The sequence below is a fragment of the Amblyraja radiata genome, chromosome 1 (assembly GCF_010909765.2).
Source record: "Amblyraja radiata isolate CabotCenter1 chromosome 1, sAmbRad1.1.pri, whole genome shotgun sequence".
NCBI classification, from domain to species: domain Eukaryota; kingdom Metazoa; phylum Chordata; class Chondrichthyes; order Rajiformes; family Rajidae; genus Amblyraja; species Amblyraja radiata.
Genome location: NC_045956.1, coordinates 185,789,980 through 185,805,707, shown reverse-complemented (window position 1 = coordinate 185,805,707; position 15,728 = coordinate 185,789,980). Strand labels below are relative to the sequence as shown.

General features: G+C 49.2%; 1 protein-coding gene across 1 annotated transcript in view; it reads left to right on the top strand.

Moving 5' to 3' along the window:
* The window catches only part of LOC116987847 (dedicator of cytokinesis protein 2-like), a 1,012,655-nt gene that overhangs the window by 344,877 nt on the left and 652,050 nt on the right, over positions 1–15,728 (top strand). The window contains exon 25 of the mRNA XM_033044139.1: positions 2,577–2,683. Coding sequence (XP_032900030.1) covers positions 2,577–2,683 — 107 coding nt within the window. The remainder of the gene's footprint in view (positions 1–2,576; positions 2,684–15,728) is intronic.

The window sequence follows — 15,728 nt, the reverse complement described above, 5'->3', positions numbered from 1 at the left end:
ACAGAGCTTTGAAATCTTCACGTAGTCACTCACGTGACTCCGAAGTAAAATAGTAAGATTAAACGAGAACTTACCAGTTCGAAGTTTGATCGTTATTTTATGAGGAGTACGTTGAGGGAATACGCGCCCTCCGCTCCCACCCTTGATCATATACTCAACTGGTATTTCTTCTCTAATCTTACTATGTTTAGTCATTACAGTTATCTGTGATTTCACACCGCTGCTTTGAAGAATGACACGCATGCGTCCTGGCGGGTTCTTCACGTAATCCCTCAACGTACTCCTCATAAAATAACGATCAAACTTCGAACTGGTAAGTTCTCGTTTAATCTTACTATTCTTTTACATATTAAATTTTGGAAGGAAAAACGTTCAGTAAAGTTAGTCCCTGGTGAGATAGGAGTTTACAGTCCGAATGGCCTCTGGGAAGAAACTCCTTCCAATCCTCTCCATTCTCACAGCATGGCAACGGAGGCGTTTGCCTGACCGTAGCAGCTGGAACAGTCCGTTGCATGGGTGGAAGGGGTCTCCCATGATTTTATTGGCTCTGGAGTTGCACCTCCTGATGTATAGTTCCTGCAGGGGGGGCGAGTGAAGTTCCCATAGTGCGTTCGGCCGAACGCACTACTCTCTGCAGAGCCTTCTTGTCCTCGGCAGAGCAATTCCCAAACCAGATGGTAATGTTTCCGGACAAGATGTTTTCCACAGCCGCTGCGTTGAAGCACTGGAGGATCCTCGGAGACACTCTGAATTTCCTCAATTGCCTGAGGTGGTAAAGGCGCTGCCTTGCCTTACTCACGAGTGCTGCGGCGTGTGATGCCCATGTCATATCCTCAGAGATGTGGACTCCCAGATATTTAAAACAGCCTATCCACAGGATCCCCATTTATCCTCAATGGTGTTTACGTCCTCGGATGATGTGCCCTCCTAAAGTCCACGATCAGCTCCTTAGTTTTTTTGATGTTCAAGAGGAGGCTGTTGTCCTGACACCAGAGTGCTAGATCAGCCACCTCCTCCCGGTAGGCCTTCTCATCATTGTCTGAGATCATGCCCACCACCACAGTGTCGTCAGCAAACTTAATTATTGAGTTGGAGCTGAAACTAGCCACACAGTCATGTGTGTACAGAGAGTACAATAGGGGGCTGAGGACGCAACCCTGGGGCGATCCTGTGCTCAGGGTGAGGGACTTCGATGTATTTCCTCCCATCTTGACTACCTGGGGCCTGGCGGTGAGAAAGTCCAGGACCCAGGCACACAGGGAGGTGTTGAGTCCCAATTCCATTAGCTTCCCGGCCAGTCTGGTGGGGACTATCGTGTTGAAAGCTGAACTGAAGTCTATGAACAGCATCCTCACGTAGCCCCCCTTCTAGCTGTCCAGATGGGAGAGAGTGGTGTGCAAAACCTGGGAGACCGCATCGTCCGTGGATCTGTTCGGACGGTATGCGAACTGCAACGGGTCCATGTTGCGAGGGAGGAAGGCGCAGATGTGTTTCTTCACCAGCCTCTCAAAGCATTTCATGACCACCGAGGTAAGGGCCTCGGTAGTCATGGGGCCCAAAACTGCTCACAATACTGCAAATGCGGTGTGGCTAGTGCCTTGTAAAACCTCAGCATTATATCCCTGTTTTATATTCTAGTTCACTCAAAATAAATGCCTGCATTGCATTTGCCTTCCTTACTAGCGATTCAACTTTAGTTTACATTAGGAATACAGTGCGGAAACAGGCCCTTCGGCCCACCGAGTACGTGCCGAACAACGATCCCCGCACACTAAACACTATCTTACACGCACTAGGACGTTTCCACCCACACTCCAAAGACATACTGGCTTGTAGCTTAATTAGCTTTGGTATAATTGTAAATTGTAAATGTTTCCTTGGTGTGTGTGTAGGATGGGGTTAATGTGCGGGGATCGCAGGTCGGCGCGGACTCGGTGGGCCGAAGGGCCTGTTTCCATGCTGTATCTCTAAAGTCGGACCTCACCTCACGTTCGATGCCGTGCAATAAACAACAATAGACAACAGACAATAGGTGCAGGAGTAGGCCATTCGGCCCTTCCAGCCAGCACCACCATTCAATGTGATCATGATTGATCATCCCCAATCAGTACCCCGTTCCTGCCTTCTCCCCATATCCCCTGACTCCGCTATCTTTAAGAGCCCTATCTAGCTATCTCTTGAAAGTATCCAGAGAACCTGCCTCCACCGCCCTCTGAGGCAGAGAATTCCACAGATTCACAACTCTCTGGGTGAAAAAGTGTTTCCTCAATTCTCCTTATTCTCAAACTGTGGCCCCTGGTTCTGGATTCCCCCAACATCGGGAAGACCAGAGATGAAATTGTAAAGAAACTTCTGATGTTGTATTCTGTTTATTTTTCATTGCCACATCTTCCAGCTACATTGAATTAATATTCAATGATCTGACACTATTATGCCACCTCATTAATATTTAATATTCTCAAAATGTGCTGATATCTCCCTAATGCTCCGAATGTGCTGACGCATGACTTGAATATGCAGTTTCCTCCTTTGCCAACATAACATTGTTTTATTTTTTGTTGTTGCTTTGTCTGCAGCCACTTGTTGCACGATTTCATCAGGAGCCTCCCTCCGGATCGACTGATGAAGCAGAAGTTGCAGTCGATGACTGCCATCGTGGGCACCCAGCTGTTTAAGATGGAAGGTAAAACCTTCTGATACAACCATATCTGAGAGAGGGTGTAAGGCTCTGATCAGACCACATTTGGAGCATTTTGAGCAGTTTTGGGGCCCCTATCTGGGGAAGGATGTGCTGACATTGGAGAGGGTCCAGAGGATGTTTATGAGAATGATCACAGGAATCATTGGGCTAACATGTTTAGTTTAGTTTAGATACAGCACGGAAACAGGCCAACTTCTGGAAGTGGCGGCGCTGGTGAACGGCTGCGGCTCGCCTGCAGTCCGTTTGTTTTTACTTTTTTGTGTTGTTTTTTTCGTCTTGTTAGTTAAGTTTTTGGTTTTTAGGTTTGTGTTATGTGTGGGGGGGGGGGGGGGGGGGGGGGTGGGGGGTTGAAACAGGGCTTTCTGTCTCTCCCTTCGGGGAATGCGACTTTCTTGTCGTATCCCCCTTCTCTGCCTCCGTCTGCGCTGAGGCCTAATGGCGGAGCTGGCGACCTCGAGGCTCCAGAGGCAGAGCCTGTCAGGACTCGCCCTGGGCTCGCTCCCGTGAGGGCGGCCCGGCTCGAGGGTAACGGCGCTCCCGTGAGGGCGGCCCAGCTCGAGGGTAACGGCGCTCCCGTGAGGGTCTGAGACGCTCCTGTGAGGGCGGCCCAGCTTGAGGGCAACGGCGCTCCCGTGGGGGCGGCCTGGCGCGGGGCTGAGATGCTCCCGTGAGGGCTTCCTGGCTCGAGGGTGGAACGGCACTCACGTGAGGGCGACCCGGCTCGGGGCTGGAACGGTGCTCCGGTGGCTGAGACGGCGTTCTTGCGGCGGCGGCCTGAGTCCGGGGTTCGGCCGCGGGCCAGTGGACGACATCGTCAACAGCTGCGTCCGATGGGCTGGAGGGCGGCAGCTTCGACCACCCCCGGGCCGCGGTGTTTGAACCGGCCCGTTCGCGGAGCTCGGTGAGCCGCGGGACTGACTTACCATCGCCCGGGGGGTATCGCCTCAGCGCAGAGGGAGAAGAGGAGGGAAGAGACTGCAGCCCTAAGATTTTTGCCTCCATCACAGTGAGGAGGTGTTTGGTGGACTCACTGTGGTGGATGTTAATTTGTGTTCACTGTCTGTTCTGTTGTTTATTATTGTGTGTATGGCTGCAGGTAACGACATTTCGTTCAGACCGTAAGGTCTGAATGACAAATAAAGGATCTAATTCTGCACCAACCAGCAACCCCCGCACATTTAAAGCCCTGTCCCACTGTACGAGTTCATTCAAGAGCGGCCTTCCTTAAAAGACTGCTGAAGCAAAAGGGCTACTGCAAACAGCAGTAAAACGTACATGGTCGAAGCCAGTCTTCAACATAGTTGAAGGTGGTCTTCTTCATAGTCGTGGGAGGTCTTCAACATAGCTGTAGGAGGTCGTACACATAGTCGTGACCTTGATTTTTTAAAAATGTCGTTTAAGGTCGTCAGAGGTCGTGATTTAAGTCATGAAAGTGGGACAGGGGCTTATTAAGACTCAGAGGATGGGAGAAAAGGCCCAATGTCAATGGTCCTGTTGCCCTTTGGTGTATTAATCAGCCTTCTCAAAATAAATGCTGACACTACATTTGCCTTCCTTACTACCGATTCAATCTGCAAATGACAATTTTGGTCCCATTGCATTGTACCTCCGATCTCTGAATCCTCTCCCCACTTAGAAAATTGTCTATGCCTTTATTCCTCCAAACAAATTGCAACATCATCGGCGGTCACTCGAAACGAGTGTGACTGTCCGTCCTCTCATGGAGGACGCCTGTGCGTGACTTTGTTTAACGTGGGGAGACTGGTGCACAGACAGCCACCCCACGGTCCTTGACAGATCTGGGTCAGGATCCAGTGGCATGGAGTCCAAGACGACCGGAGACCCTTTTCTGCTGCAGCCTTCATCCGCCTTCCCAGCCGTTGTGACGCTCCACTAAGGTCAGCCATCGTCCTCCGCCTGTTCCACCGTTGAGGTCTTGGTTGGATTGCTCTTTGTCAGAGACCTCCCCCTCGACCTTACCGCCATGCGTGGCCCTACCAGGAGCATAGACAGCTCCAGGCGGCATCGCTCTCAGGATCTCAGGACCACACAAGCTTCTCCACCACGACAAGGTGACAAATCAATGAGAGGGATACCAAAGTGCATGAGTGCACACTTTGCCACGCTGTATTCCATCTGCCACTTCTCTGCCCACTCTCCCAACTTGTCCAAACCCTTCTGCTCAGTTCCTGCTTTCTCTGCACTATCTGCCCCTCCACCTATCTTTGGATCATCCATAAACTTGGTCACAAAGCCAGCAATTCCATCATGCAAATTGTTAATATACAACGGGAAGAGTAACGGTCCCGACACTGACCCCTGCAGAACACCAATAGTCACCGGCAGTCAATCAGAAACAGCCCCCTCTATTCCCACTCTTAGCCTTCTGCTATTCTGCCACTTCTACCCATGCTAGTATCTTCCCTCGAATGCCTTGGGCTCGCATCTTGTTTAGCTCAGGTTCATTGAAACCAAACAAGGTATAGAGTCATAGACAATAGACAATAGGTGCAGGAGTTGGCCATACGGCCTCAAGCCAGCACCGCCATTCAATGTGATCATGGCTGATCATCCACAATCAGTACCCCGTTCCTGCCTTCTCCCCGTACCCCCTGACACAGCTATCTTCAAGAGCCCTATCTAGCTCTCTCTTGAAAGTTTCCAGAGAACCGGCCTCCACCGCCCTCTGAGGCAGAGAATCTCTGTGTGATAAAGTGTTTCATCGTCTCCGTTCTAAATGGCTTAACCCTTATTCTTAACCTGTTGCCCCTGGTTCTGGACTCCCCCAACATCGGGAACATGTTTCCTGCCTCTAGCGTGTCCAAACCTTTAATAATCTTATATGTTTCAATAAGATATCCTCTCATCCTTCTAAATTCCAGTGAATACAAGCCCAGCTGCTCCATTCTCTCAGCATATGACAGTCCCGCCATCCCTGGAATTAACCTTGTAAACCTACGCTGCACTCCCTCAATAGCAAGAATGTCCTTCCTCAAATTAGGGGACCAAAACTGTACACAATACTGGAGAGTTTAGTTTATTATTATTATCGACATACAGCGAAAATATTTTGTTTGCGTGCTGACCAGTCAACTTAGAGACTATGAATAAATCAAGCTGCCCACAATGCACAGCTGGAGGATAAAAGGTACAACATGTGGTGTGTTAACATTTAATGCAAGATATAACATTAAAGTCCAACAAAATCCGATTAATGATAGTTCAAGGTCTCCTGTGAGGGAGATATGAGGTCAGGACTGCACTCTAGTTGATGAGAGGACGGTTCAGTTGCCCGATAACAGCTGGGAAGAAACTGGTCCTGATTATGGAGGTGTGCGTTATGAAACATCTGTAACTCTTGCCTGGTGGGAAAGGGGAGAAGAGGGAGTGACGAGGTGCAAGTTGTCTTGCAGAGGCAGCGTGAAGTGTAGATGGAGTCGATAGAAGGAAGGTTGGTTTGTGTGATGGTCTGGGCTACGTCTGCAACTCTGGTCTTGGATGGAGCTGTTCCCAAATTGTCCTGATAAGATGCTTTTTACTGTGCATCTGTAGATGTTGGTGAGGGACTTGGGGGCATGCTGAACTTCCTAAGCCTTCTAAGGAAGTAGATGTGTAGGTGTGCTTTCTTGGTCACTGCTTCAACATGGCTGGGCCAGGCCAAATTGCTGGTGATATTTACACCTAAGAAGGTTTAAAGTAGAGACAACTCATAACAAGAGGAGTTGAGAATAGGAGCAAAGAGGTCCTTCTGACGTTGTACACGGCCCTAGTGAGACCACACCTGGAGTATTGTGTGCAGTTTTGGTCTCCAGATTTGAGGAAGGACATTCTTGCTATTGAGGGAGTGCAGCATTGGTTTAACAGGTTAATTCCCGGGATGGAGGGACTGTCATATGCTGATAGAATGGAGCGGCTGGGCTTGTATACACTGGAATTTAGAAGGATGAGAGGGCATCTTATTGAAAGGTATAAGATTATTGAGTGTTTGGACACGCTAGAGGCAGGAAACATGTTCCCGATGTTGGGGGAGTCCAGAACCAGGGGCCACAGTTTAAGAATAAGGGATAAGCCATTTAGAACGGAGATGAGGAACACCTTTTTGACCCAGAGAGTTGTGAGTCTGTGGAATTCTCTGCCTCAGAAGGCAGTGGATGCTTTCAAGAGAGAGTTAATGCCCCTGTCCCACTTAGGAAACCTGAACGGAAACCTCTGGAGACTTTGCGCCCCATCCAAGGTTTCAGTGCGGTTCCCGGAGGTTCCTGGAGGTTTTTGTCAGTCTCCCTACCTGCTTCCACTACCTGCAACCTCCGGCCACCACCTGCAACCTCCGGGAACCGCACGGAAACCTTGGGTGGGGCGCAAAGTCTCCAGAGGTTTCCGTTCAGGTTTCCTAAGTGGGACAGGGGCATTTGATAGAGCTCTTAAAGATAGCGGAGTCAGAGGATATTGTGAGAAGGCAGGAACGGGGTACTGATTGGGGATGATCTGCCATGATCACATTGAATGGCGGTGCTGGCTCGAAGGACCGAATAGCCTACTCCTGCACCTATTGTCCATTGTCTATTGACCTTGGTGCGATAGAATCATACAGCATGGAAACAGGCTCTTTGGCCCAACTTGCCCACGCCGACCCATCTGCGTTAGTCCCACCTGCCCACGTTTGATTCAGATTCAGATTCAGATTCAACATTATTGTCATTGTGCAGAGTACAGTACAGAGACAACGAAATGCAATTAGCATCTCCCTAGAAGAGCGACATAGAATATGAGCAATAAATAAATCTATTCACGTTCATACAGTCATAGTATTTGTTTTCTTGGTGGGGGAGGGGTGTCCGGGGGGGGGGGGGGTTATTGGCAGTCACCGAGGTACGTTGTTGAGTAGAGTGACAGCCGCAGGGAAGAAGCTGTTCCTGGACCTGCTGGTCCGGCAACGGAGGGACCTGTAGCGCCTCCCGGATGGTAGGAGGGTAAACAGTCCATGGTTGCGGTGAGAGCAGTCCTTGGCGATGCTGAGCGCCCTTCGCAGACAACGCTTGCTTTGGACAGACTCAATGGAGGGGAATGAGGAACTGGTGATGCGTTGGGCAATTTTCACCACCCTCTGCAATGCCTTCCGGTCGGAGACAGAGCAGTTGCCATACCATACTGTGATACAGTTGGTAAGGATGCTCTCGATGGTGCTGCGGTAGAAGTTCACCAGAATCTGAGGAGACAGATGGACCTTCTTCAGTCTCCTCAGGAAGAAGAGACGCTGGTGAGCCTTCTTGACCAGAGTTGAGGTATTGTGGGTCCAAGAGAGGTCATCAGAGATGTTGACCCCCAGAAACCTGAAGCTGGAAACACATTCCACCTCCGTCCCATTTATGCGGATGGGGGTGTGCGTGCCGCCCCTAGACTTCCTGAAGTCTACAATGAACTCCTTGGTCTTCTTTGAGTTAAGGGCCAGGTTACAAAAGTGGCCCCTAGGTATAATTGCTGCCTCACAGCACCAGAGACCTGGGTTTGATCCTGACTACAGGTGCTGTCTATACAGCATTTGTACGTTCTCCCTGTTACCGCATGGATTTTCTCCAGGTACTCTGGTTTCTTAAGTCATAGGTAGGACATTCGCCCCATCGATTCTGCACCAACATTTAATCATGGCTGATCTATCTTTCCCTCATAACTCCATTCTCTTGCCTTCTCCCCATTACCCCTGTCACACATACTAATCAAGTATCAAGTACGAATCACCCATAATAATCCTAAAACATGCAGATTTGTAGGTTAATTGTCCCTAACGAGCAGGATAGAACTGGCGGGTGGCACGGTGGTGCAGCGGTAGAGTTGCCACATTACAGCGCCTGAGACCAGGGTTCGACCCCGACTATGGGTGCTGTCCGTACGGAGTTTGCACGTTCTCCTCGTGACTGCGTGGGTTTTCTCGAAGATCATCGGTTTCCTCCCACACTCCAAAGACATACAGGTTTGTAGGTAAATTGGCTTTGGTATAAATGTAAATTGTCCCCAGTGTGTGTCGGATAGTGTTAATGTGTGGGGATTGCTGGTCGGCGCGGACTCGGTGGGCCGAAGGGCCTGTTTCAGCGCAGTATCTCTGAACTAAAAGGGAGGAAGGAACGATGACCTAATCAAGTGAAAATGAATGATAGTTGAGGATATTTGGGAAATTGAAATTAGAAGTCTCAAACAGGTTCAGTTGAGGTAAATTCTCAGCAGAAGGCAACATTGCTCCAACAATTGGTTGGCAAACTAGAGGCGCCAAGAGGGAATCACTCAGAGATAAAGTGCAATCTCACAGACTAAAGAACTGGATGGATTTTCAGAGCCAGCTTCATTTTCCCAGGATGGAGTCAATAATGCAAACTTGGTGAAAGGGGAGAGATAAGATGTTTTGTTGCCGATAAGAGTTTGTGCACAGGACTGTCAACAGTCTGCCAAATACCTTTCTTTGTCGCCTGTGTGTACTCTCTTCCTATTCCTGGTGATATTCTGAAGGTGCAATATCACTCTTAACAGTCCCTGTTTCTCTCCAAATCGTCTCCCACTCCCTCTTCTCCCCTCTCCCATCAGCCAAAAGGTACAGAAGTGTGAAAACACACACCTCCAGATTCAGGGGGAGTTTCCTCCCAGCTGTTATCAGGCAACTGAATCAGCAACCAGAGAGCAGTCCTGAACTACTATCTACCTCTTTGGTGATACTCAGACTATCGTAAACAATAGACAATAGACAATAGGTGCAGGAGTAGGCCATTTGGCCCTTCGAGCCAGCACCGCCATTCAATGTGATCATGGCTGATCATCCCCAATCAGTACCCCGTTCCTGCCTTCTCCCCATATCCCCTGACCCCTCAATTTTTAACAGCCCTATCTAGCTCTCTCTTGAAAGCATCCAGAGAACCTGCCTCCACCGCCCTTTGAGGCAGAGATTTCCACAGACTCACCACTCTCTGTGAGAAAAAGTGTTTCCTTGTCTCCGAATGGCCTCCTCCTGCACCTATTTTCTATGTTTCTATGTTCTATATGGCCGACCCCTTATTCTTAAACTGTGGTCCCTGGTTCTGGACTCCCCCAACATTGGGAACATGTTTCCTGCCTCTAGCGTGTCCAAGCCCTTAACAATCTTATATGTTTCAATGAGATATCTTTCAGATGATCTCAATGTGATCTTTGATGGAACTTTACTGGCTTTACCTTGCACTAAATGATATTCCGTTATCATGTATCATCTATGCACTGTAAATGCCACCCAGACCCGATTGTAATCATGTGTTGTCTTTAGCACACAACAAAAGCTTTTCACTGTACCTCGGTACACGTGACAATAAACCAAACAAACCTAAACTAAATCCCTGCTTCAATCTGCAGCGTGTTTCTCTGCAAATTCTCCAAAAGAGATTTCATTTTTGGAACCCGACTCTATAGCTCTGTGTGCCTGTGTGTCTGTGTGTCTGTGTGTCTGTGTGTCTCTGTGTCTCTGTGTCTCTGTGTGCCTGTGTGCCTGTGTGTCTCTGTGTCTCTGTGTCTCTGTGTCTCTGTGTCTCCGTGTCTCTGTGTCTCTGTGTCTGTGTGTCTCTGTGTCTCTGTGTCTCTGTGTCTCTGTGTCTCTGTGTCTCTGTGTCTGTGTGTCTCTGTGTCTCTGTGTCTGTGTCTCTGTGTCTGTGTGTCTCTGTGTCCCTGTGTCTCTGTGTCTCCGTGTCTCCGTGTCTCCGTGTCTCTGTGTCTGTGTGTCTCTGTGTCCCTGTGTCTCCGTGTCTCCGTGTCTCCGTGTCTCCGTGTCTCTGTGTCTCCGTGTCTGTGTGTCTCTGTGTCCCTGTGTCCCTGTGTCTCCGTGTCTCCGTGTCTCCGTGTCTCCGTGTCTCCGTGTCTCCGTGTCTCTGTGTGTCTGTGTCCCTGTGTCTCTGTCTCTGTCTCCGTGTCTCCGTGTCTCCGTGTCTCCGTGTCTCCGTGTCTCCGTGTCTCCGTGTCTCCGTGTCTCCGTGTCTCCGTGTGTCCGTGTCTCCGTGTCTCCGTGTCTCTGTCTCCGTGTCTCCGTGTCTCCGTGTCTCCGTGTCTCCGTGTCTCCGTGTCTCCGTGTCTCCGTGTCTCCGTGTGTCTGTGTCTCCGTGTCTCTGTGTCTCTGTCTCCGTGTCTCCGTGTCTCCGTGTCTCCGTGTCTCCGTGTCTCCGTGTCTCCGTGTCCCTGTGTCCCTGTGTCTCTGTGTCTCTGTGTCTCTGTGTCTCTGTGTCTCTGTGTCTCTGTGTCTCTGTGTCTCCGTGTCTCCGTGTCTCCGTGTCTCCGTGTCTCCGTGTCTCTGTGTCTCGTGTCTCTGTGTCTCTGTGTCTCTGTGTCTCTGTGTCTCTGTGTCTCTGTGTTCCATGTCTCTGTGTCTCTGTGTCTCTGTGTCTCTGTGTCTCTGTGTCTCTGTGTGTCTGTGTCTGTGTCTCTGTGTCTCTGTGTGTCTGTGTCTCTGTGTCTCTGTGTCTCTATGTCTCTGTGTCTCTGTGTGTCTCTGTGTGTCTGTGTCTCTGTGTCTCTGTGTCTCTATGTCTCTGTGTCTCTGTGTGTCTCTGTGTCTCTGTGTCTCTGTGTCCCTGTGTCTCTGTGTCTCTGTGTGTCTGTGTCTCTGTGTGTCTGTGTCTGTGTCTCTGTGTCTCTGTGTCTCTGTGTCTCTGTGTCTCTGTGTCTCCGTGTCTCCGTGTCTCTGTGACTCTGTGACTCTGTGACTCTGTGTCTCTGTGTCTCTGTGTCTCTGTGTCTCTGTGTCTCTGTGTCTCCGTGTCTCTGTGACTCTGTGACTCTGTGTCTCTGTGTCTCTGTGTCTCTGTGACTCTGTGTCTCTGTGTCTCTGTGTCTCTGTGTCTCTGTGTCTCCGTGTCTCCGTGTCTCTGTGTCTCTGTGTCTCTGTGACTCTGTGACTCTGTGACTCTGTGTCTCTGTGTATCTGTGTCTCTGTGTCTCTGTGTCTCTGTGTCTCTGTGACTGTGTCCCTGTGTCTCTGTGACTGTGTCCCTGTGTCCCTGTGTCTCTGTGTCTCTGTGACTGTGTCCCTGTGTCCCTGTGTCTCTGTGTCCCTGTGTCTCTGTGACTGTGTCCCTGTGTCCCTGTGTCCCTGTGTATCTGTGTCTCTGTGTCTCTGTGTCTCTGTGTCTCTGTGTCTCGGTGTCTCTGTGTCTCTGTGTCCCTGTGTCTCTGTGACTGTGTCCCTGTGTCCCTGTGTCTCTGTGTCTCTGTGTCTCTGTGTCTCTGTGTCTCTGTGTCTCTGTGTCTCTGTGTCTCTGTGTGTCCGTGTCTCTGTGTCTCTGTGTCTCTGTGTCTCTGTGACTCTGTGTCTCTGTGACTCTGTGTCTCTGTGTCTCTGTGTCTCTGTGTCTCTGTGTCTCTGTGTGTCCGTGTCTCTGTGTCTCTGTGTCTCTGTGTCTCTGTGACTCTGTGTCTGTGTCCGTGTGTCTCTGTGTCTCTGTGTCTCTGTGACTCTGTGACTCTGTGACTCTGTGTCTGTGTCCGTGTGTCTCTGTGTCTCTGTGTCTCTGTGTCTCTGTGTCTCTGTGACTCTGTGTCTCTGTGTCTCTGTGTCTCTGTGTCTCTGTGTCTCTGTGTCTCTGTGTCTCTGTGACTCTGTGTCCCTGTGTCTCTGTGACTCTGTGACTCTGTGACTCTATGGCCCCTCCATCCCCTGTTTCCCTGTAATGATCCAACCTGCAGGGTGAGTACAAGCCAGTGCTTTTTGTTGCCACACCCTCTGCACTCTACATGGAAGGGGATGACTTGTCGGTAATCTTCGACATGTGAAGAGGATCAAAGCTGTGTCTCTGCTCAAACATGCCATCAGCAGAACAGTAGCACATCAATACATCCACAAAATACTTTGATCAAACGTCTCATTGAATTGTTTTCAAAGTGTTTTACTTCACACTTTAGAGATACAGTGAGGAAATAGTCCCTTCGGCCCACTGAGTGCATGCTGACTAGCGATCCCTGGTACACTGGTTCTATCCTACGCACTGTGGACAATTTACAGAGGTCAATTAGCCTACAAACCTACACGTCTTTGTAGCGTGGGAGGAAACTGGAGCACCCGGAGAAAACCAACGCGGTCACAGGTAGAACGTATAAACTCCACATAGACAGCACCCGTAGTCTCTTGTGCTGTAAGGCAGCAACACTACCGCTGTGCCACCGTGCTGCCCCCATGAGGCAGCTTTTGTCATTTTTATCATTATGACATTTTTATAATATTCATGTTTAGGCCATTTGACCCGTTCAATCGAGGCTGATCTATCTCTCCCTCTTAACCCCATTCTCCTGCCTACTCCCCATAATCCCCTACACCCGTACTAACCAAGAATCCGTCAATCTCCACCTTAAATATATCCATTGACTTGGCCTCCACAGCCATCTGTGGCAATGAATTCCACAGATTCACCACCCTCAGACTAAAGAAATTCATCCTCATCCCCTTTCTAATGGTACGGCCTTTTATTCTGAAGCTGTGGCCTGTGGTCCTAGACTCTCCCACTCGTGAAGTTAAAGGAGGGGCGTGTGAACCACTGTCTCACCTGGAAGGACTGTCGGGGTCTGTGGACGGAGTCAAGGGAGGAGGTAGAGGAACAGGTATTATTAGACAATAGGTGCAGGAGTAGGCCATTCGGCCCTTCGAGCCAGCACTGCCACTTAATGTGATCATGGTTGATCATCCCCAACCTATCCAATCCATCATGTATAATCTTTCGGAGAGGAGGAATGGGTGACGTTTCGGGTCGAGACCCTTCTTCAGAAGAAGGATCTCAGCCCAAAACATCACCCATTCCTTCACTCCAGAGAGGCCGCCTGTCCCGCTGAGGACGGAGACGAGGAAACACTTTTTCTCACAGAGAGTGGTGAGTCTGTGGAATTCTCTGCCTCAGAGGGCGGTGGAGGCAGGTTCTCTGGATGCTTTCAAGAGAGAGCTAGATTGGGCTCTTAAAAATAGCGGAGTCGGGATATGGGGAGAAGGCAGGAACAGGGTACTGATTGGGGATGATCAGCCATGATCACATTGAATGGCGGTGCTGGCTCGAAGGGCCGAATGGCCTACTCCTGCACCTATTTTCTATGTTTATGTTTCTCTCCATATCCCCTGACTCCGCTATCTTTAAGAGCTCTATCTAACTCTCTCTTGAAAGTATCCAGGGAACCGGCCTCCACCGCCCTCTGAGGCAGAGAATTCTACAGACTCACCGCTCTCTGTGTGAAAAATTATTTCCTCATCTCCGTTTTAAATGGCTTACCCCTTATTCTTAAACTGTGGCCCCTGGTTCTGGACTCCCCCAACATCGGGAACATGTTTCCTGCCTCTAGCGTGTCCAAATCCTTAATAATCTTATGTGTTTCAATAAGATAGCCTCTCATCCTTCTAAATTCCAGAGGGTACAAGCCCAGCCGCTCCATTCTCTCAACATATGTCAGTCCCGCCATCCCGGGAATTAACCTGGTGAAACTACGCTGCACTCCCTCAATAGCAAGAATGACCTTCTTCAAATTAGTGGACCAAAACAGCCACTCCTGCAGATGCAGGGGAAGGTACCTGGGATATGCATTGAATTCTCCCAGCAATTTGTTTATTTAGTCTCATTCCCTTCCTGCTTTTCCATCGCTCTGCAATCTATTTCCCTTGACAAATATTTATCTAACATCCTTTTACAAGGTAGTGTTGGATTGTATCAAGCGATGTTTCAATGGTGTAATGAAATTCATTAAAAACTAAAACAAATCCTCTTTGTCTCTCTCTGGACTCTTCTAATGTGGGAAAAAAAGTTTTGTCACTGTTTGCCCCTTGTCGTGGTTCCATCGAGTCATACAGCGTGGAAACAGGCCATTTGGCCCAACGTTCCCACACTGACCAACATGCCCCATCTACACTAGCCCCACCTGCACGCGTTAACCATATAACCATATAACAATTACAGCACAGAAACAGGCCATCTCGACCCTTCTAGTCCGTGCCGAACACGTATTCTCCCCTAGTCCCATATACCTGCGCTCAGACCATAACCCTCCATTCCTTTCCCGTCCACATAACTATCCAATTTATTTTTAAATGAAAAAAACAAACCTGCCTCCACCACCTTCACTAGAAACTCATTCCACACAGCCACCACTCTCTGAGTAAAGAAGTTCCCCCTCATGTTACCCCTAAACTTCTGTCCAATAATTCTCAAGTCATGTCCCCTTGTTTGAATCTTCCCTACTCTCAGTGGGAAAAGCTTATCCACGTCAACTCCGTCTATCCCTCTCATCATTTTAAAGACCTCTATCAAGTCCCCCCTTAACCTTCTGCGCTCCAAAGAATAAAGCCCTAAGCGTTTAGCCCATATCCCTCCAAACCTGCCCTATCCATCTACCTGTCCAAACATGGTGATAGTACCTGCCTCAACTAACTCCTCCGGCAGCTCGTTCCATACACCCACCATCCTTAGTGTGTGTAAAAAAAAAAATTGCCCCTCAGGTTCCAATTAAATCATTCTTACCTCACCTCAAACCTATGTCCTGTGGCTCTTGTGTCCCCTACTCTAGGTGAAAGACTCTGTGAATCTATTCCCCTCATGCTCTTATACACCTCTATAAGATCATCCATCATCCTCCTGCATTCATACATTCCTCATAATGTTGCCCCCATTGTGTACAGTTTTGGTCTCCTAATTTGAGGAAGGACATCCTTGTGATTGAGGCAGTGCAGCGTAGGTTCACGAGATTGATCCCTGGGATGGCGGGACTGTCATATGAGGAAAGATTGAAAAGACTAGGCTTGTATTCACTGGAGTTTAGAAGGATGAGGGGGAATCTTATAGAAACATATAAGATTATAAAAGGACTGGACAAGTTAGATGCAGGAAAAATGTTCCCAATGTTGGGCGAGTCCAGAACCAGGGGCCACAGTCTTAGAATAAAGGGGAGATATATAGAGACATAAAGGGGAGCGACCCCTTCAATTAACCCCGCCAACCCCATCGTACTTTCATTTTTATTTGCTTCCTTGATTTAACTTCGGTTTCATTCTTGTTATGCA